This window comes from Martes martes, assembly GCF_963455335.1.
Source record: "Martes martes genome assembly, chromosome: 11".
Classification (NCBI taxonomy): Eukaryota; Metazoa; Chordata; class Mammalia; order Carnivora; family Mustelidae; genus Martes; species Martes martes.
Window position 1 is genome coordinate 31,498,027 of NC_137899.1, and position 23,480 is coordinate 31,521,506.

The 23,480-nt window shown below is 33.6% G+C and overlaps 1 protein-coding gene across 1 annotated transcript in view; it reads right to left on the bottom strand.

Annotated features, from left to right (window-relative positions):
• The window catches only part of SEMA3D (semaphorin 3D), a gene marked incomplete at its 5' end in the record, with an annotated part of 126,269 nt that extends 120,851 nt beyond the window's left edge, over positions 1–5,418 (bottom strand). The window contains one exon of the mRNA XM_080818780.1: positions 5,268–5,418. Coding sequence (XP_080674906.1) covers positions 5,268–5,418 — 151 coding nt within the window. The remainder of the gene's footprint in view (positions 1–5,267) is intronic.
• Between the last annotated feature and the right edge of the window lie 18,062 nt (positions 5,419–23,480).

Below are 23,480 nucleotides of genomic sequence, written 5' to 3' on the forward strand. Positions count from 1 at the left end.
GTACCTTTAATAAATTCACAATCTTTGTATGGTACTTAACTGAAGGAAACCAACTCTAGTAGAAAATGGTTTGGGACTAAGTGGAAGCTATTTTAATATATGTTGTAAACAAGAGGGATCTACTTAATATCTTTCAAAGTTGTTTCCAGAAGGAAACCTTTGGTCAGCAACCATTCATATGGAGCAAAAAAATAATAATTTTTTTTCACAAAAAAATAATAATTGACAGCATTTATTAAATGTTTACTATACCAAACACTGTTTGAGGTGCTTTACATGGGTGAAAACACCTTAACAATATCCTGATTGGAATTAAATAAATTAATGCATTTAGATTTGCTGTAACACTTACTGTGTTATGAATAAGAAAAGGGCAGCACAGAAAATAAACATCCAGATATCTCACAACGAGTAGTAGGAACAGTTAAAACCTAAGCAGTTTGGCTTTCTTCACTGTTAAATCATGCTGAATCAAGATAATAGAATTAATGTTAGACTAGTCAAATCAAATAAGTTACATGGGTCAAAAAACCATGAATCTGTTCCTGAGACACATGCTACATTCATATCTAAATAAAGTAATTTATAAAAAAAGAAAAGTATACAGATTAATCCACTCATTTTTCAGAAGATTCCAACAAAACAAAGAACCATTCTATTAAATACATTGTTTTAGTTCAACAATAGAAGAAAAAATTTTCAAGGTGATTTTAAGTTTTTCTTGTCTATGAAAATACATGTAAGTTTTGGAGGATCAAAAACTTATACTTTGATAGTTATTGAGAAGAACATATTGTGCAAAAAGTAATGGTGAAAACTTATATATATTTTTTATCTTGATATCTGCATTCCTGAATAATGTTTCCCTCCAGGACGCCCGGTAGCAAAAGCCTGGACCTTGAACTACAGAGATAAAAACCACAACTTAAATTTGCCATTTAATATACACTTCTTGTTTGGGGGCAAGGCCTTCAGGCTCTGAGTCTCAGAGTTTCTTATCTAAAAAATAGGTACAAAAACAATGGTTTTCAGGGTATCCTAAAACAGATACAATAAAGTCCAAGAGGGTCCTTGGAGCCTGTCACTCTCTTGTTTTATATTCTTCATTGCACTTCCCACTATTTGAGATGATATTCATTTATTTGATTACCTGTTCTTTGTCTCCTTATCTGAAAAAGAAATTCAAAGGGAACAGTGACTTTTCTTGGACCTAATGAACATAGTGATTGCACCATACATATTTGCAGAATGAGTAAATATATGGTAACTACTAAGTGGATTAGTTTCCCTCCTCATGTCTAATACTTGGGAGTTCAGTGTTGACTAGTTGGTGTTTTGTGGGTTTACTGTGATTCTTTGAGATAGCAAGAGTTTTAGGGTAAAAATTTTCAAATGGAATCGATAGCTGAATTCTCTTTATGCCAGGTTCAAAAGGATGTGGTAAGAAAAAAGACTGTATGAGATACATGCATATACATGTATCATATATATTATACATGTGTGTAATATATATCATAAGACATTCACATGTAAATTAGTACTAAAATCTAAAATTAGGAAAGGAAAAAGAAAGGCTAAAGAGACTATACAAAAAAGAAAAAAGTATTAAAAAAAAACCCTATAATTCATTGTAAGAAATGAGACTGTGCATATTAATTATCATTTTTCTTCTCCTATTTCAAAGTTTTTGTCCATTTCTCTTTTATCTGTGTTACCTACATCATTTACTGGTTTCCCAGACAAATAACATCACAGATACTAATGATTTCCGGGCATAAATATCCTTAAGTCAAAAAAGTTCCTTCACAGTGATTGTGAAATACAGAATGTTTACACTATGACAGGACTGAAATCCATCATCTCTCAAAAGTTATTTTTACTGCACCTGAAGTATAAACTGTACACATACGTATCACTGTGAGAAGCTCACCTTGTGGGGCAAAATATATATATAATAAACTTATGACATGAAATCCAGAAATATAGAACATCCTCATCTTCAAGTTTCCTTACTTGTTATTCAAGAAACAGATTTAGTAAGCATACATGTGCAAGAATTCAAAATATGCAACTCAAGGGAAATCTCTTTACAAAACAATAGAACCAAACAAGCTCCTGTGGATTCAGATGTTCAAAGCTAAGTCTTTATCAAAGAGCATTCTTTGGATAAAATGGTTATTACATTTTCTCTGGGCCTTTAAGAAATCCCTCAAAATAATCTTTCAGATGTTCCAAGTAGCTAACTCTACTGATAACTGGCTGCATCTCTGGTCAGCATCTAAGGAAGCACGAACCACGGAAAGCAAAGAAGACAAAGCTAAGTCTGTGACCATAAAAGTTATTTTTGAAAACAAAATTAATTTTTCACTTTAGCTGATTTTTCTAACCTCACATCCTGGCAGTGTCTTAATGCCCAAAGCACAAACTTTAGACTCTCCCAAAGCTATCTAAGCAATGGGTGGTACTGGCTGATCTCAATTCATTAGTCAGGTTCAGAAGAGAAGGAAAATGCCAAGAGAGACTTATGATCATTATCTCAGAAGCAGGAATGTGGTATACAGGCAATTTCCGTCATCATAACCCCAAACCTGGCAGGAATTTTGTATGTCATAGCTGTTTATCCTGGAATAGTCCACTTAAAAATAGTGGGATTTGACCTACTTGCCTCCAAAACTCTCAGATACGGTATAGAAAAGGTAGACGGGGAAGCTGTTCACGTGCTTGGAAGTGGGTGGGAAATGTGGACATGGTAAGGCAGAGCAGATGATTTCCAAAGAGAAGATGCCATATTCTTTAAAGTGGAAAGAGGAGCACCCTGTATGGGTTGTGAATGTTTCTCCTAGCAAAGATGAACAGTAGTTATTCATATGGGGAGCTTAGTAGGGGCCTGTGTGTGTGTGCGTGTGTGTGTGTGTTTGAGGGTGGGTCAGGAGATATCTGTAATTCCTGTCCTACATTCAATCTTTGCTACTGCTTACCAGACTTCGAAATGTAAATTATCTAAATGTAGAGAAAAACCTAAAAAATATAACACTTAGAAAGTGTAATGTAAGAACCATCAAAGGAGTAGTTCTCACTGCATTTAATCCAACACTTAGACCAGTTCCCCTTTTATACTAGGCCCTGAGAGGAGTGACAGTCAATACAGAGATAAGTTAACAAGATTTTGAACTCATGGGGTTGATTCCAAGTCCAAAAACATATCCATAAAAGAAAAAAAAAAGAACAAAACAAAAAAACCTCTAACTAGATGAACTAACTAGTAGCAGCTGTATGGAATTAATTAATGATGTTTTTCTATCTGTAGAGATTGATTTATTTTCCAATGATCAATTACCACATTTGGTTTAATATTTTACAACGACTTATATGAAATTGTGATTTTGACCTAAATGGTCACAATGACAATCTATTTTTTTCCATACTTTATCAAAAGGCACATCTCACAAGTCTGTAGATCTCTTTCGGCATCTGTCAAAATAAGCATCTGTCCTTCTTCAATTCTTAACTCTGTTAATTTTGACAACTGAAAATCACACCATCAGTCAAATAGGAGCATGGTGCTGCTGTCAATCAATTTTCCAGTTCACTCTGGTCTGTAAGTGCCTCAGTGAAGAACCACTAGTGACCACCCCCTAAGAAAATGGATCCGGCACCTGGGCTCCACGCAGCATGAGGCTGACTCAGGGCCTGGGTCATGACTATATCTGAGACCCTGGCAAATTTCTCAGTTTCTCAGTACCTCCACATCTTCACATAAGAGCCGGGGATGGTAATAATCCCCACCAAACCGGGTGCTGGTGAGGATGAAATGACAATACACAGTTCTTATACCAATGCTTTGCTCATAATGAATCACCAGTGACTGTTAACTATTAAAGGTTCTTTGCAAGCCTGATTTCTTTTGCATTGTTCACAGATTATCAATGCAATGTTCTAATGTTATTCATCGTATCATAGGAACCAGAAAGCATGCCCTTTTTTTCCCTTCAATCTCTTTATTTTCAAACTTTCTGTATCTCTCTCTCTCTCTCTTTTTCCATTGTTTGGAGTTTAAGATTTGTTTTCTGTTCCTTTTCTTAAGGGGAATTTTAAATACAGACAAATGAACAAATCTGACTTGTGCATATGATGGGTTGTGAAAAAAGCCACATAACTGAGTAATCACAATCCCTTATCAGGATAGAGAACTTTTCCATAATCCCAGAAAGTTTTCCCTCATATCTCTTCCCTGTTAATCCTCCCTCACCCATACAGAGGAAAAGTTCTGTTTTTTTTTTTTCTTTTTTTACCTGTTTTAAAAATCCTAGAAAAATATAAGAACTCAAAAATAATATATTACCTTAACTCTTTAATTCATGAGATATAAATTCCAAACAAATGTCAACATATGAAATGTATAATGGGTATAATGTTAATTCCATTTCCATTTCCATTCAACATCAAGTTAGGTTTTATTAATGATATTTCATCTGAGTTCGGAAAATAAATTGTCTTAAAGATTAGAGAATATTAAAACCACAGGCATAATTTTTTCCTCCCAAGTTCAGAATAAAGGAGTATAAGTCCCCTACATTCCTCTCATTACTGGAAGTATGAAAGAACCCAAGAAAAGAAATATCTTCAGGCATAAAATTTGACACGCCCTCTGCGAATATCTGTCTATGTATACACACAAATATACGCATACATAAGATGAGTAAACATAACTCATATAAACTTTGCTTTTATATTAATTTAAACATTAAAAAAATTACCTTAGCAGATTTCATTTCTTAAATAGTTTTTCATCTCTGTATTTTAAGCCTTTCACAGGATCTTTTTAAAATAGTAAATACACATATGTTTGAGATCTTGAAGGTATCTTACTGTGATAAACTTTTTAAAGATATCTTACTGTGTTTAAATATAAATTGTCTCGAACTAGGGATAAACTAATTAGCATGAGCCATATGAAATTAATGTTTTTCTATTTTTAGGGATTGACTCGTTTTAATACAAAGCTGATTATAACCTACAGACCCAAATCTCCTAATTATGCTAATCAGTAGTTGATTATTGTAAATAATTAGCTGAAAAGTGTACACGAACACCTTTGGCACCATTTTCCTCACAAAAATAAGAAATAATTGGGCTTTGTGTTCTATAATAATAATTTTATTAACTGATGTCAATACTATAAACATTTCACTGAAGTCAGTATGCATTTCTAAATAAAAGAAACATAGTAACCAAAAAGACAATCTGAAGAACATTTATACACTTACCTTTGTAAGTCAGCTTAAGTCGTGGAATATTTTGCTTAGAAGTTCCAATGACTGGAAGAAACAGCATGGTCATGCTTAGTATCATCAAGGCATGGAAAAGGTGAAAATCGTGGCTTCTGAACTTTGGTCTCTCATTTTTATTAGCAGTCATGATGAAAACAATGATGACTTTCAAATGGTGTTAATTTAATCTAAAAAATAAGAAAATGGCTATTAATATAGCAGTTTGTAGATTTTCCTAGACTTACTAAGTTATAATTTTCTGAAGTTGTATAGTTTTTAAAAAATAAGTTTTGTTTAGATCTTGTAAATTGTTACAAGGGAAATAAATCAGAAATAAATTATAAAATTTAGGTCTGCCTTTACTCAGATGCAGAGATCAAGACATAACTAAATCTCAACTATTTAGGATGATTAACATTTCTTCCTCCAATTAAAGTTTGTCTGTTTGTTCTAACATAAATGCAGAAGGATCCAACTCTTCCTAACTTGATGAGGTCTTTACTCAGATAGGAATACTAGTAGAAGCCCATTCTTTCCCCATATCATTCCCAAGGAAAAAAGATCCCTAAGCAAAAACAAATAAAATCTGTTATTTTCAGGGAGTTCATTTCTTGTTTTTGATATAAAGATGTTTTAAAAGTCTACTTAAGGGGCGCCTGGGTGACTCAGTCCATTAAGCATCTGTCTTTGGCACAGGTCACAATCCCAGGGTCCTTGGATTGAGTCCCATGTCAGGTTCCCTGTTCCATTGAAAGCTGGCTTCTCCCTCTCCCTGTGCTGTTCCCCGCTGATTGTGCTGTCTCTCAAATAAATAAATAAAATCTTTTAAAAAAAATAAAAATTCACTTAAAATTGGAAAAAATAGGAATGATTAGGTCAGGGCCACCACCACAAATTTTAGGACTGGGATGATGCAATCTTACCCACACCGTATATACTATTTCACACAGGGCAATACTGAATAGAAAAACTAATATAAAAGGGTTAATAAAAGAGAGGAAATTGTTATTAACTAGGTTGCCATAAATAAGTTGCCTTGGTTGTCTTTTTCTGTTTTTGATCATGACCTGAGCCGAAGTCAGACTGCTTCTAACTGACTGAGCCACCCAGGCACCCCAGTTGCCTTTGTTAAGACATGGAATAAACTAAAACACATATTTCAAACTAAGACTGATAATTATAATTACAAATAATAGTCATCAAATATTTATATGTGCCAGATACTTTTTGTTTTAAAGTGCTTTCCATAAATGAAATGACTTAATGCTGTTAAATTAACTAAACAAAGGAGGTCCTTAGACTCAGGTGGCTCTGATGAGGTTGTGGCCTCCTTAAGCAAATGAAAATCTAAGTCAATAAATGCATCAAAATCATAAAATCAAAGCATTAGGGATAACCAATCACAAACAACCAATAGACCTTAGGCTACAGCTGATTATTTCTTTGCTTCCACACTTTCCCCACACAAGTCTGTCCCTGAATCCTGAAGGCAAAGCTTTGCTAACGACTTCCAGTTTGGCCCTACATGACTGGAATCAATTTTTGTATAAAAAAACTTAAAGTTTTAATATGTCTCAGTCTATCTTTTAATAATGCTACTACAGCCATGAAGGATGGATAATTATTTACCTCATTTTACAGATGAGGAAACTGAGGTACAGAGTTAAATGGTTCTCCTAAGGTCACATGGCATATAAGAAGTAGGTACAAATATGTGGTCAGGACTTGAGTTAGAGTTGGCCTCCTAAACCCCTAAGTCTTTGCGTGCTTTTCAGTATTGTACAACATGTGATCTTCAACTTTTGCAGTCTTCAACTTCTTTCTCCACAAAGTTACCACTGCCTTTTTTTTTTTGTATTAACATATACTGTATTATTTGCTTCAGGGGTACAGGTCTGTGAATCATCAGTCTTACGCATTTCACAGCACTCACCATAGCACATACCCTCCCCAGTGTCCATAACCCAGCCACCTATCCCTCCCCTCCCACCCCCCAGCAACCCTCAGTTTGTTTCCTGAGATTAAGAGTCTCTTATGGTTTATCTCTCTCCCTGGTCCCACCTTGTTGCATTTTTTTTCCCTCCCTACCCCCCATGACCCCTTGCCCTGCCTCTCAAATTCCTCATATCAGAGAGATCATATGATAATTGTCTTTCTCTGATTGACTTCTTTTGCTCAGCATAATATCCTCTAGTTCCATCCACGTCATTGCAAATGGCAAGACTCTGGGTTTTTTGATGGCTGCATAGTATTCCATTGTATATACCCCACAGAAAGAATCTTGCGCTATTCTTACTTCCCAGGAATATTCCAGATATAGTACCTGCTTTAACTTTGGTCCAAATAATTTCTGTGCTTTCTTGGTAATAGCTGTAGCTATAATAAAAACATCTTTTAAAAATTACTTTAAGTAATTTTCTAATTATTTATTATTAAAATATTCTATGTTTATATGGTTTAGTTTTAAACAAGGTATAATATGAGTGAACTTTCTTATGAAAGATCAACTCTTTAGTAAATGCCTGTGCATATCAAGGATCTAGTTACTTTGAATCTCAGAAGTTAGGATCAATCTGGGAAAATGAATTAAAATAAAATTTAGGGATGTACTGACTTATTGTTATACATGACAAGCATTTTAAGGACAGACAACAAATTTTATGTTTCAGGAAATCTTAAATATGAATGCTAAATTATATTTTATATATATTTTTAAATATATATTTATATTATAATAATTTAATTATCTTCAAAGATACCAACAGGAAGCACCTAACTATTCCGTCTTGTGTGTAATCCGTGCATATTTAATTCTTTGATTTAGAAAATTACTGCATATGTGAATAACCAAGGTAATTTAGACACTAATTTAAGTGTGGCACCTGAGTGGCTCAGTCAGTTAAGCATCCTACTTGATTTCAGCTCTGGTTGTGATCTCAGGGTTCTGGGATCCAACCCCAAATTGGGCTCCACACTCAGCAGGGAGTCTGCTTGAGGATCCTCTTCCTCTGCCTTTCCCTATGCCCCTCCCAACCCTCTCCCCCACAACCTCCACTCATACATATTCTCCCTCTCTAAAATAAATAATAAATATTTTTAAAAAGCAGTATTATAATAAATATGCCACATATTAGATATTATATTCACATTTACTTGACATTCTTTGAGCAGTATTAATTAGATATAATTTGAGAGAAAACAGGAATGTCCTTCTAACCAAAAGATCTATGCCATCAGTAGCAGTCCATGAAAATTTTAATTTTTGAAATTTCACTAATGTATAAAATAAAACACTAACAAAGTCCTTCTTTATATATTTAAAATAAATTCTTAAATAATAAATAATTGTATCATTTTAAAGCTAGTAGAAGAAAATGTCTGTTAATGCCACAAAACAGTCATTTTAGCTAGTCCACAGGAAAATTTATCAAGATTAGTTTTAAATTATGTACATTTTAAGTTACTCAAGCTCTTAAGAAATGAATCTTGCAATCTTTCAATTTGTCATTTATACCAGTAAAAAATAGATACATTCTTTGACTTACAGTTCCCCCTTAAAAACTTACTACTTTTATACAAATAAGAACATACGTACAGGAATATATATGTAACAGTCATTAACATCACAGCTGGTCCCCAACCATTTATTAAGATGAGGAAAAAGATATGACTCTTTTCTGAAAGAAGTGGTTGATTATATATAAATAAGTAAAGCACCATGAAATGATTTCTAAAATCAAGATATTTACGGGATACTATGGAAGATAGTGCAAAGCAGTATCATACAGATTTAAGCAAGACAAGGATAGTTGCACGGAGGCCAGTGAAAGGAGAATGGAAAGCAAAAAGAGAAAGTTTCAGAGGACAGTGACAACTCATTAAGGGTTCTTGAAAAGCCAGAAGCATTATAGACTTGGTTAGACTGCTATGACGAGAACGGATAGAATAGCATAATCCAGAAAGGTGGAAGAGAGAGGACACCAAAGATGAACTTGGCCTAACTGCTAAATGTGTCTGATGCCTGTTCTGATACTTAATATATTATGACTCAAATAATGCCATTACCCCACACTGCCTCTGATATTAGATCATATGTGCTGATTCTACCCATATTCATCAGTGACTCTAATCCCATTTGGCTGTTCCTTTCATTTTTTCCCTTTATCTACACGTTAGCAGAATATGGGTACTAATTGCAGAAGATCCATAGCTTTGGCATACACACATGTATTCCTTCACTTACCCTTCCTCCTACTTCCTATAGCCCCCACCAAAAAAAAGGAAAGGTAAATGGATATAGAGTTTAAGTATATTAAACTTCTCATTAGGTTTAGTTTTTCTGAGATTCTGGACATGTGAAAGACTACCTTTTTCTCCATGACATGCAACAGGGCATGTAATGCAAATGTATGTTTAGGTACACAGGCAAAAGAGAGGGCACTTTCCATGTGTGCATTTTATTAGCAATAATGACCTCAGTACAGGACCTTTCTTGGGAATTAATGACCAGTTGGGGTTAATGGCCCTTGGCTCTGTATTGAGATATCTACTCCTGCAACTGATCATTAATCGCTAAGACGTGCCCTGTGCCTCCAACACTATAACTTAAGAAGATTGATGTTTTGGTTTTCAATGAACAGTAGTCATACTGTTCCTTGTAACCCAACTCATTAATACTGTTAAATAAGTTAAAAATCAAAGTGCCGTTTTCCTGGCTACATGACATTCCGATAAGTGCATGCACGTGTTCTTACATATGCTAAGGGTGAAAGACAAAATAAAACAAAAATCCTGAAACTGCCGGAACTTGTTTTTTCTAAACTTTAAATATTTTTCTACTATAAAACAGTCACTCTCTATAATCTGCTGTTCCTGATTCATTGTTTTTCTTCCCAACAATCCTCTGAATTCAATAGTTAATCTTTTAATTGAGGTAATTTATGGGTTAAATGGATAGCCAACAACCTCTCCACTAATCTATTGATGTTTTGCCATCTTCCTTCCAGTGGACGTGGATGTGTGTGTGTGTGTGTGTGTGTGTTATGTATGCACACGTGTGTGTCCTGCATCTGGGAGGAATTACAGAGAGAAGTAGGTGTGATTTAACCTAAAGTGGGTGGATTTAGTGAATTGCATAGGTTATACTGCATGCTACTGTCTGTAACAAGCTCGACCTGGAGCCAATTAACTGAATGTAATCTATTCCAGATGTTCACTAGAACAAACAGCACTCTTGGGGATCTTCAGATGTGGAGCCAATGGAGAGTGTTCTGATTATGAGAGATTTTTACACACTGTTCCACTAAATCAGAGATCCAAATGCATAATCTCACATTCAAGAAGGCCTTGTGCCATTTCCCAAAGGAATACAAAGAGTCCAGGGCTTACTGGCTGGATAGTAACTCGTCAAAAATATTATTTGAGGAGCAAGGGATATAAAATTTTATATGTGAATTTCATAGAGTTGCCTTATTTATTTATATCTGTCTATTCCAAGTGTCATTAAGATAATATATAATTATGGTGAAAAATATATTCTATGCATAGGACAAAAATTTAAATAGGTAAGTCTTGAGACGTAAAAATCTGAACACAGTTTTAGGATTTTTTCTCGGGGGGTGTGTGTGTGTGTGTGCGTGGTGTGTGTGTGTGTTGGGGAAAGAAGCAAAGAATCCTTGATTTTTTAATTTATAAAGGGTTATTTGTTCCTCATACCTTCGTGGTACACATAAGGTCACTTGAAACTTTTTTACTCATTCAAGAGACATGAGGAATCATGACTACACACAAATTAGTAGTATTATCTGTATAAGCTTACTTTGGCTTAATTGTAGCTCACACTTTGAATCACTATTTGATTAGATGGTTTTTCTGTAGGATACACAAAACTGATAAAATATTAGTAACACGACTTCATGGTAAGGATGTGGACAAGAAACCAGAGAGAAATTATAGAAGGGACTTGAGAGTCAAAGAGACAATATAGGCAAACAAAGAGAAGCTTTTCGTTTGCAGAGGGGTATCTTATATTCCGTGGATCAAGTACAATGATAACAAAGAAGAAAGCAAGTGGTATGAATGAAGATCCACTAGGATAGGAGCTTGGAATGCTAAAACTTTCATGTACATGTATTTTATCTCATCCTTTCTAAATTTCTCTTTGCATGTTTTCTAATATATCTAATATCTTACTACTTTAGCACAGTCAGGGGTATGCAATCACAGTGCAAGTGTATAGTACTCTCACCAGTGAGTAGAATTTATGGGGCAGAAAGTTTTCATTGAAAAATTTTAACTGTCTATTAATGGGCTTCATTGTTTTAAGAAGTCATGAATTCCTCAACAATTAGTATATTCCCATGGAGTCTGAGAGACCATCTGATGTTTTTAGACATCACGAAGAACAGACTTAACATTTAATTAAATGTTAATTACTTCCTTACATCCTTATGGATATTTCACCATATACCAAACTAACCATGAATAGCATCAGTAATCAGCTATAAAGTTGAGCTGAATTCTTTGAAAGTAAAGATACACTATAGTAGTTACATTTTTATTTGCTGGGGTTTAATCACAATGTCTACATTTCTAAAATACACTGAAAATATGTTGTATAAATACCTGCTCAACAAAGCCCTTTTGTTACATGTTACTTGGGTTTGCATGTCTTATAGCCTTGTACTTACAGCCACATCAAATTATACAGGATCTCAGCTCTAATGAATCCAGTTCAACAGAAAATAATAGTAAAACTTCAGCACATACAAGCGTAACCTGTTGGGATTACTATGGTGGGTGGCACTTTTTTCCTGAACATAACAGTAATAACAAAACAATGCTTATAAAAGGGTCCTAAAGAAATCAAGTGTCCCTAAGCCCCAAATTGCTCAAATAATACCAAAAAAGAAAGAAAGAAAGAAAAAAAAACACTACTGTAAGTGAGTTTATGCTAGTCATCTTCCTTATCCTAAATTTCCTATCATTTTGCTACTCAAAGAAATATAGTTATCATCTCATAGGGTCAGAAAAAACACCAACAGCATAATCTTAGTTGGTCTCTCCTTTAATCTGATTACTCCACAGTTCAAAGATTTAAGATTTTCCTTTTCAAAATCTCACACTCTAGAGAATGTTTTGATCGATGCAACTTCTCATGATCAAGATCATGAGAAGATATTAAAAAGAACAAAGATCACTTTATATATCACCTTTTAGAATTCTAAAAGGTGCATTCTGAGAATTATAGAATGCATTAGATATGCATTCTGAGAATTATAGAATTCTATGGAAATAGTTATAGAAATTACAGAATACTTGGCAAATTTCAGTGTCTGCCTTTTATATTCAAAATATAAATGTATAAAATGGGGCACTTAGTTGGCTCAGTCAGTTAAGCGTCTGCCTTCAGCTCAGGTCTTGATCCCAGGGTCCTGGTATGTAGCCTTGCATCAGCATCAGACCCCCTGCTCAGCGGGGAGTCTGCGTCTCCCTCTCCCTCTGCCCCTCCCCCTGGTCATGGTCTCTCTCACTCTCTCTCAAATAAATAAAAAAATATTTAAAAATATTAATGTATAATTACTTTAACTGATTATTTTTTAAAATTTAACAATCTCCACCTCAAATATTCTGATACTTGACTCTCACGGTTTAAAAAAAAGTTTTTCTTTTTAATAAATAGAATGTTAAATTAAGCAGGGCAGGAGTTAATGCAATTAAGATGGCAAAATAGTTGTATTCTCTGGAAACAATAAAACAAGAATTAGCCATGTGTTTATTATCGAGAGGATCTTCTAATTTATTTTTGTGCTTTTATCTTTAAGGAATGTCATTATTATCAAAAGTGAGTGATATTTTGGCGAAGATCCAAAAAGTTTAACTTCCTTTTCTGAAGTATACATCTAGATATTAATGTAGACATTGAGCTATATGTCCAATAGAGATTTTCCCAGACTTTACAATATTTATCTAATACTCCTGCTAATGTGATCAGTAAATAGATTTAAATCTTAAACTCACTCTTTAATGATAAAATGTACAAAATATTCTATATACAAACTAATCTAGTATTCGGATGGTCTCTGTGTCATCTAAAATAACCATGCACTAGGAAACTTTTCTTTCAAAGCAACACAGTGTTCTATTATATTAAAAGATCTTATCATGGCGTTTGCTTCTGTAGGGCTTATACTACTGTTGAAGCAATGCAAAGACACACAATGAAAAGAGCATGGCACCAGCATAAGAATGATGGACAAATGTGTAGAGTTAAGAATTTTTTGTTTCCTGACCTGCATGGTGGTCCTGAGCTTTACAATGTTCACATGTATGTCGCATTTTCCAATTAAAAATATTTATTGGACTAATTAATTATGTTAAAAAAGGAAATGTAGAGAAATTTTTTATTACTTAATGCATACTTTCTAATAAGACTGTGAAACAGGAAATTCACCATATCCTCAAAAACAGTATACCAGGGATTATTAGTTGCCAACCTGTAAAAATTATGTAAATGTTATACAAATCATTTATGTATACCAAATAGTATTTAAATAATTTCCCACAGTGAGTCTAAATTAAAACATGGGTTTGCATTATAGTTAATTTAGAATCTCAAGGTTGTAACTATTGGAAACTAATAAATATTTACAAATGAATTAAGTCATGTTTTAAGACATAGAATATAGAATAAATAAAAGGATTGTTTGTGAAGCTCCTCAACTTTTAAATAAACAGACCGAGAAATCCAATCAAACCTACTAGTAATTCCAACATTTAACAGCAAACATTTTAAGCAAGAAAGGCTTATGGCAAAAAAAAATTGACCTTGAACTTCATATTCACATACATTCTCCAGGAATGCATGTACTTTCAAGATCAAAACACTTAAAGTAAGTTAAATGACTCCTTTACAGCCTTTTTTTTTTTTTTTTTTTTTTTTTTTAAGGAAAAAAGATGTACTAAACACATTAACACTACTTGTTTCATCACTATTTAATGAAACACCTAGGGAAATAAACTTTTCTAGCACCATGAGGCATTCATTCCATCTGCATAGGGAGGAGACTTTAAATAATTCACTTCATAAACAGCACTACCTGGGAATAAAAATAGGCAGTGTGTGAAAGGAAACTTAATGTCACACACAGACTTCAGTAACCCAGTCTTCAAAGTAGATTTTAATTTCATGGTATTTGAAACTTTATGACTCAGCTGGGCTAAATGGGTGATGGGCATTAAGGAGGGCATTTGTGATGAGCACTGGGTGTTGTACGTAAGTGATAGATCACTAAATTCTACTCCTGAAACTAATATTACTCTGTATGTTAACTAACTAGAATTTAAATAAAAACTTGAAACAAACAAAAGTAAATAAAATAATTTTAACGTGATCAATGTTCTTTTACTTGTTTTTAGCACACTGAATTCAACACAACTGATGACTATGCAAACAACAAGGCAGCCTTTCAACAAATAAAACATTTTCCAGCACTTTTGGCAGTGATAGTTTTTTTAAGGATTACTGTATATATTTTCAGTGATGGTGACAGATGTTAATGGATTTAATCTTGATTTAAAATATTTCATATGCAATTGTTATAATCCACGTATTTTTATTTTCACTCAACAGTTTTGAGCTTGGCAGATGAGGAAACGGTGGCAAAAAGACAGTACATCAGCGGCCAAGTCTTCTCAGCCAGGATCAGATGCAGGGTCAATTTACCACACACACAGAGCTCCTCCAGGAATGCAAGTGAGGTGGGGCAGGTAGTGGGGGGAGGAGAGCCTATCCTGGGGTCCACATTGTCTAGAGAATGTTTCTGAAGATGAAAAAGGGCTGTCAACCCAGTGACTGTGACTGCTGGCATGCTCCCAATCTCTCTTTGGCAATGTCCAGTCGAACACCTGCTCTGCAGGCAATACTCTGTATCTTGTCCAATACGGTGCTACGAGCCACACATGGCAAGTGAACACTTGAAAGGCAGGACATCTAGAAACTGGATTTTAAATTCTATTAAGCTTTAATGAGCTTAGGTCTTTTTTTTTTTTTTTTTCTTTCATCTCTTGCTGATGTGTAGGTCAGGGGCTAGTCTATCTAATCTAGAGTACTAAAATTAGTATTTACTGGGTAATAATAGTAACAGTTCTGGGATAGTAAATATAAGTACAGAACAAGAAAGGGCAGAAACATTTGTTTTCTCTCTTTCTTTTTTCCTGGTAAGAAAATCTAGGCATTGAATGAAAGAATTTATAAGGCATAATTATCTGTTTTATAGTTCTGAATGGAAAACTAACAGAGATTAACCCTAAAAATTTCCATTTTCTTTCCCCTTAAACTTATTTGAGTAAGATGAAGACAAAGTACTCTTTCATCTTTCTATTTCAGTAGCATTGGGAAGTCTTTTTTAACAAGCTAAACACAACTAATTTTTGTTTATAAAAGAGCTATTTCTTTTTCATTTGTTTGCATTTCTGATTGTGTCTTTCTTAGATGTCTATTGCAAAATAAATTGGCACATGCTCCCTGTAGGGGGGATGCTAGCCCAGAAAAGGGCTAGGCACCTGGAAGACGGTTATCCATAATAAAAGTCTGTGAAATTTGTCACAGATTCTTTACCAGCTCCTACCAGAAATCAAGATGTTCCCAAACCCTGACCTAGTCAATATTCTCATATTTAGTTTAGTTCTACTACTAAAACACTAACAATAATTTAAAAATAAAGTTATAAATTTTATAAATAAACCGACATTATAATTTCCATTTTTCTACACTTAGAGGGTTGCATTGTTAAATTTCTTTTATTTACATTTCTAAATGGCCCCAGTTATAACTGTAACTCTGGTGGGACATGTCAGAAGTAGAGAAGAGGTAATTAAGCACTCAGGCACAAAGCCCAGCTCTGCCATTTGCCTTCTGTTTCTCAATAAAGTTACTTAACCTTACTGTGTCTCACTAATCACACCTGAAATAGTAAATAATACGAATATTTAACTCATGTGTTGTAAAGATTAAAAAAAACATGCTGTAAAGCACTATACCATGCCCAGTACATAGTAAGTGATCAATGAGTATTAGACCTTTAGAAATCATTATATTCAATCTGTCTTCATTTTCCATTAAAATTCTTTTTAAGGACAAAAGCAAATTATGGCTATAAAGACATTTAATAATGACCTAAATATATGTCTACAAATTTTAAGGCCTGTAAAATAAAGATATCTTAGGAAAATAATATATAACCTCCAAGAATATGAAGATAAATGAAGAAAATATTTGAAAAGATCACCAAAAAGGACAAATGAACATGACAGCAAATAAACAAATTCCATTTCTATGGTGTAAGAGGAGGCTGTCAGTGATTGATTGAATTTTGTTATAAAGGATAAGACATTGTACCTCGAGTGTTTCCAGTGCTCTTCATTTAAATTAAATCACATAATTTATCAGGAAAGGGAAAGAAATAAATATCCAATAAAATAATAATTCCATATAAACCTTAAAACCAAAGTAGAATAAGCATTGGTGAGTACATATAATACCTAACTTTAAGATTATCACTTGTATTAAAAAGATGAAAAGGATTAGGGTTCTTTTGGTGTTTTTGTTTTTGTTTTTTTCCTCAGAAAGGATACTTGCATCAAAGGGGGATAAGGGAATTTAAATAACTTTGTGTGCTATGCAGAATTGAAGGGTATAGTATACTCAATGGTATATTCAAAGTATAACAATAACATATGTCTATAATTCAATTTATCCTTTTTAGTGGATCTTAATACATTAAATATTTTTGGGCTTTTATGCAGCTATCCAACCTGTTTCACTCGGTGTACTATTTTCCATTCCAAACACTAACTTTTATTTTTAAAATGGGTATAAAGATCTTTCATGAACTTAGCTCTTTGTTTTTCACATTTTGTTAAAACAATTTACTCTGCCTAATTATGATGCCACTTTAGAAGTTTACATGGTTTATATTTGATAAGTTATGATATCCTTTGACACATGTATAGGATTATTTTAAATAGTTAATTTAAACAATTTCCTCGCATCAAAAAATAACTACATTTAAATGCAGCTATATTATATCCAAGATCAATTCTTACAAGTATTTTTACTTACATTAAAATTGTTAATTTATTATAAAATGAATTTTAAAATTCATACCAGCTCATAAAACACACTTGATCCTATCAACACCCTATGATTATATAACATAATATAACAAAATTTTCTCTGATATGTAACAAGAGTTAAAAAATAATTTTTAGTTTATAATAACCTAGAAAACAGCAAAGCAGTATCTCCTGACTGAAAGCAGAGCAAAATTAGTTATTATGTTCATATTCAATTAGGTTTAAGTAAATTAAAAAAAACACAACTTTGATTACATTTTTAAATCATTCCGGGTCTGTAAACATGCCAAGTATTATTTATAATACTTTTCAAAATTGCTATATTTACAGCATACCAAAGATTTGAGGTTGTCTCTCTCACAGATTCAGAGTTAGTTCACCTCTTAGAGCATCTTAATATATCTGCTAGCCCTAAGATGGAACATTAAAAGCACATATTAAAAAATCCCTTCCATATTCAATAATTGTTTCTGTATATATTTGTGTAAGTATTCAATGTTTCTATAACATGAGCTTTACTGTCCTTAGAATGCATATTTCAATTCACGTTAATTAGAAACTAGTAAAGCTAAAAATAAAGGCAATATATTGTGTAATACCAAATAGCATTATTGTAAAATGATTAAATATTGTTTTATAATACAAGTTTTAAACTTTCTTTATATATACCTTCCTATGAAGATATTATATATGTAATATTTTAAAAATATGTTTTAATATACTATTTAATATATTCTATATAATTATTGTGTATAATTATATAATATTAAGTATTTATATATTTTATATAATTTTATGTATACTATGTGTGTGTGTATATGTATATATACACGTATATATATGCAAGGTGGGGCAGAGGTAGAGAGAGAATATTAAGCATGGAGGCTGACACAGGGCTCGATCTCATGATCCTGAGTTCATGACCTGAGCCAAAACCAAGAGTCAGCCTTTAACTCACTGAGCCACCCAGGTGACCAGAAGATATTGTGCTTTAAAGTATGACTCTGTAACTCCTTCAGAAACAATGTTAAATATACTAGATATGCAGCAGAGAAGCACAGTGTGAACCTTGTTGAAGAGCCATGGGTAGTAAAGCTAAATTAATTCCTTATACCTGTACTCTCTTAATACTTACAAAGGAGTAGTTTCTGGGCTCACACACATTTGTATTTAAAAAAAAAAAATAAAAAAATAAAAAAATAAAAAAATAAAAAGTAACATACAAGTGCTCAGTGTGCGAGCAGTCTGCCTGTGTAAAGAATGGACTGGGTACAGGGTGCCTGGGTGGTTCAGTTGGTTAAGCAGCCTGCGCTTGATATCAGGTCAGGTCATGCTCTCAGGGTCCTGGGATTGAGCCCTGCCTTGGGCTCCATGCTCAGCAGGGAGTCTGCTTGAGGATTCTCTCTGCCCTCCCTTTGCCCCGCCCCTTCTTTTACATGCTCCCTCTCACTCTTTCTCTCTAAAATAAATAAGTAAATCTTTAAAAAAAAAAAAATAGAATGTGGGTGCTGCCTTATGAAGTGAAACTGATCAATTTCTATTTCTTTATCAGACAGCCCTGTATTTCTAAACCCTCTGATGTTTCTCATGTAAACTTATTTTGCCTTTTGTTTTGTTTTGCATAACATGTTTTGCATATTCTTTTGAAGTCTGTTCTGAATATTTGGCCATCCAGTTACCCCTTCTACCCTCACAGCCATCCTCACCAAGTTCCCTATTAACCAACATCAGTTTCTTTTTCCTTCCTCCTTTTTGAGATATAATTGACATATAACATTGTACAAATTAATATCAGTTTCTGAGCTGTGTTTAATTCCACCTTTGCACCCTCTGCTATATTTGAAGAACTGGATTTAAATGGCCATCCTGACTCTTTTAGGATAAACAAGGAATTCCTGTGTTTAGCACATAGCTACAGGTGGACATTTCCCCATTTTTATTTTTTAAATATTTCTCTACTAGAGAAAATGTTTTATCCACATGACCTCTAAAGTTTCACTAAAAAATGAAATTAGCTCTGTAGTTTGGCTTTTTAAATGCAGAATTCACTTTAGGTAATCTCTCAAAATCCTTAATAATTCAGTTCATTTATTTTTGCCACATGTTATAGCAACTGAGATAAAATTCTTGAGTCTCAGAGAGGTGACACAGCCTAAGAATCAAGGCTTGGCTGTGCAATGATTCAGGTTGCAAATCCATTTTCACTACTTATCAGCTTTACACCCTAAGAGAATTCACTTAATTTCTCTAAGTCCAGTTCCCTCACCTATATAATGGATTCTCAGTTCTTATCAAATATGACTGTTGCAAGAATAAAATGAGATAATGCAAGGAAAGCACTTAGTACCTTGTCTGGCACATAACTAGCTCTCAAAAAAGAAAAAAAAAGCTTTAGCATAAAGCTTTTTCATTTTTGCATGGACTTTGATAGCAACTATTTTCCCAAAGATAGAAAGTGAATAAAAAACTTAAAAGGAAGCCTGAAAACTCCCATGTACTCCTATTATGCTTGCAAATATGTTTGTATAACTTGGCACTAAAGTTCCCAACCTTCATTCCACAATGTAAATTTTTTCAATGTATAATCAGATAAAAATCCCTATTAAAGTAATAATAATACATTATTTTCTTTAAGCTAAAAATTTGTTGAGCCATATGCACTGCCAAAATGAAATCCTAACCAAAAGAACACACTTAATTGCTTTATTCGTTGTGGAAATTGTTAGAAAATAAAAATAAAGGCAAAGTAAAACAAATATTTTTGTTTGAGAACATTCAACTTGGCGTTACCAAATATGTTTGCAGAAAAAGTCTATGGAGGAAGTCTCAGAAGTGAGATTAATATTTATAAACAGTTTTGACAGTCAGCCAATCTAAAGTTACTCCTGAAAGCTTATTTGGATATTGTTAAGAGCCAAGAGAGTTTATATACATAAAGAACTTTAGCTTTAATTATAACTTCTGTACTTTTTCAGAGTATTCAAAACACTGAAATGTTATAATATTGTAAAATCACAGTTTAAAGACCTTTCCAAATAATATTTAGGCCATTCCATACGTCTCACAAGATTTGTATTTGTTCTTTCCAGAACAAGTATAATTTCCATTTACGGACACTCGCACTTTTTCAGCCACATGAAGGCAAAGACATCAATCACATTCACCACTCTATCACCAAAGCCTAGCACAGTGCCTCGCAGAAAGAAGGAGAGGAGCATATATTTGTTTAACAAATAAAAGAAGCAGTCATTCTCTTTTTTCCTTTATCAGCCCACTTCTGTGGCATACAGTAATAAGCACCTAAAATCTCTGTATATCATTCCTATGTGTGATATCATGATGACTCAAAAAATCTGGCGAGCTTCAAGAGTCCTAGAATCATATGGGAACTTTCGGACCAAATTAGAATGACCCATAGCTGTTACAAAGATCTATATCAAAAACGAAAAAAAAAAAAAAGAGAGAGAGAGAGAGAAGAAAAGAAAAAAATTAGAAGGAATGACTGAGTCAGAAACATTCTTGGTATTTTGGTATTTCTGGATATCTTTTTTTTCAAGAGGGTTCAGAATCACATTTTTCTATGACCTCACTTGAGAATGTTATGGAAAACCCCTGTATGGAGAAAGGCCATGAAATGTGAAGAATTTGAAATTTGGAGTTAAGTAAGCTTAGGTACGAATTCCAGTTTTACCACTTTCTGGACAAAATATTCTTAGAAATTTAGGAAACAATGTCATCATGTTATTCAATTTGAAGTAATATATATTAAAATCCCTATCCACACAGTAGGTGTAAAGTGAACCTTAGCAATTCTGAGGATAATTCTTTATTACAGATTAAGATAGCTCCATTCTCCCAGTGGAGTGTGATCTGTCAGGGAACTCTGTTGGTACTTAAGATTTGGAAGCAAGCAGATGCTCCTTAACTATTTGGAAAATTCTGAGATTCACCCCTTTCCCCATTCCCATGGTCTCAGTGGAGAAACGTTCATAGGGAAAGGTTATTTTAATGTGATTCTTTCTTTACTATCACCTTTATACTTCTTGTTTCTATCTTAGGTCAGTTACTGAGCTTTATCTAAAAGACAAAGCAGAAAACTGAACATAGGTAGAAATTAAGCACATATTAAGAATTATCCATTAAGGGGCACCTGGGTGGATCAGTCAGTTAAGCATCTGCCTTAGGCTCAGGTCTTGATCCCAGGCCTTCCTGCTCAGCAGGAAGTCTGCTTCTCCCTCTCCTTCTGCCCATCTCACTACTCATACTCTGTTGCTCTCTCTTTCTCTCAAATAAATAAATAAAATCTTAAAAAAAAAAAAAAAAAGATTATCTGTCAAGCATTCATCCTGTCTTTACAATTTCCACATTCCTAGGACATTCATAGCACAAACCTTTTCCCAAGTAAATGTACATCCAGATTAAAAGAGGATGAGAGAGCAGTGTCTAAGTGGTAAAATATGCAATCCACTTGAGAAAAAAGTAGAGAATAAAGATTATTGCTGTCTTAGGCAAGAAAGAATGTGAAGTTCAATTACAATATCACATGCATGTGTCTTTTGGAATGTCAAAGAACAGCAAAGAATTCTTGATCATAAAACAAGGAGAAAAGATATCTTCTTACACTTGGCACTTCAAAAATTCATTTTTTCAGACATCTCTCCAATAAAACTCTTATATTGCATTAATCCAATAAAATTAAGAGTTCTCTTTGCAAAAGGCATCTTGTGTACTATTTTACTTATTTGCTCAAAAATGGCTGACTGCCACAGACTGTGATAAGCATCAGTATTAAGTAGTCTTACAACTTTGATTTTTCAAATATTGCACTTGAGTCATTAAAGCAAACATATATAATATCTATCTGGTGCAGAAATTCATACACTTCAGGAAAAATTGTCACAATCTATCAATGGCATTTCAAAAATAAGTGTAGAGCAATTAAATTATACCTTGGTCTATAACTGTTTTTCTTTAAATACTATAAAAAGGGTAAAATCATTACCATCAGAAGGCAAATTATGCCTTATTATTGCTAAAAATAAATTTACATCAACTAGAAGAAGATATTGTCAGTATTTTGTTATTTACAGATTTTTGTCACACAAACTCAACTATTGAAATATGACTTTTTAAAATATATGTCAGCTTCTCTGGTTATAATTTTGTAAAGGACACAGAGAACATGGGCAATGAATCACATTATAGCAGAAAGAGCACTGAGTTAAGGGTCTAAAGACGTGACTGAAGTCCTGGGTTTATCTCATGCAGGACATCTTGTCTTTAGGAATTTAATCAACCACTCAGAGACTCCTTTTATATAAAGTTAATATCTTAACATGTCACTGACCTAACATGGATATTATGTAGTTCTCATAAAGTACATATAAATATTTCAAAAATGGTTAACAGACAATATACATAGCCCTAACAGCTCCTTTAAACAGATTTACATTTTCAACTTAATTTCAGAAAGTCTACTTTTAGATCTATTCTAATTTTTTCTTTATCAAATAGACAAGAATACACACATACACACACCCCAAGAGGGAAAGGTGAGGAATTCTCTGTTACATCTGTTTTTTAATTACCAAACAAGGTTGTCATCTGTGTCAGTGATGCCATCTCATAATGTACATGCCATTTAAACTCCAGGATTAATTTGTTCCACTCCATTTTTGAGGCCACTAAAGGAGCCTGAGTTGCTCTGACTGTAAGCCCGAGTTACTACAATTGGTATTCTGGACTCTGTCTATACTTCAATCCAGGCAGTGCCTGCCATTTCCAGATTTGTTTTCTTAAAGTGCTTGCTTTCAAAATGCCATTTCTAATTTAAAATATAAACACCCTAGTTTGGCATGCCAGTTCCTTCTCTACATAAATCTCTGTTCCTCCATGTCCACTCCCTGTTTTGAGCAAGATGGTCAACGAATCCATGCCATCCAAGTCATGTTCATTTCCTTCTCCCTGTGCACGATGCCCTGCCCTCCCAGATCCAATCTCATCCAAAAAGCATTTCTGGATAAATTCCAGGTCAAAACATTCGCTCCCTATCAGGATCACGATAGTACATTTTTC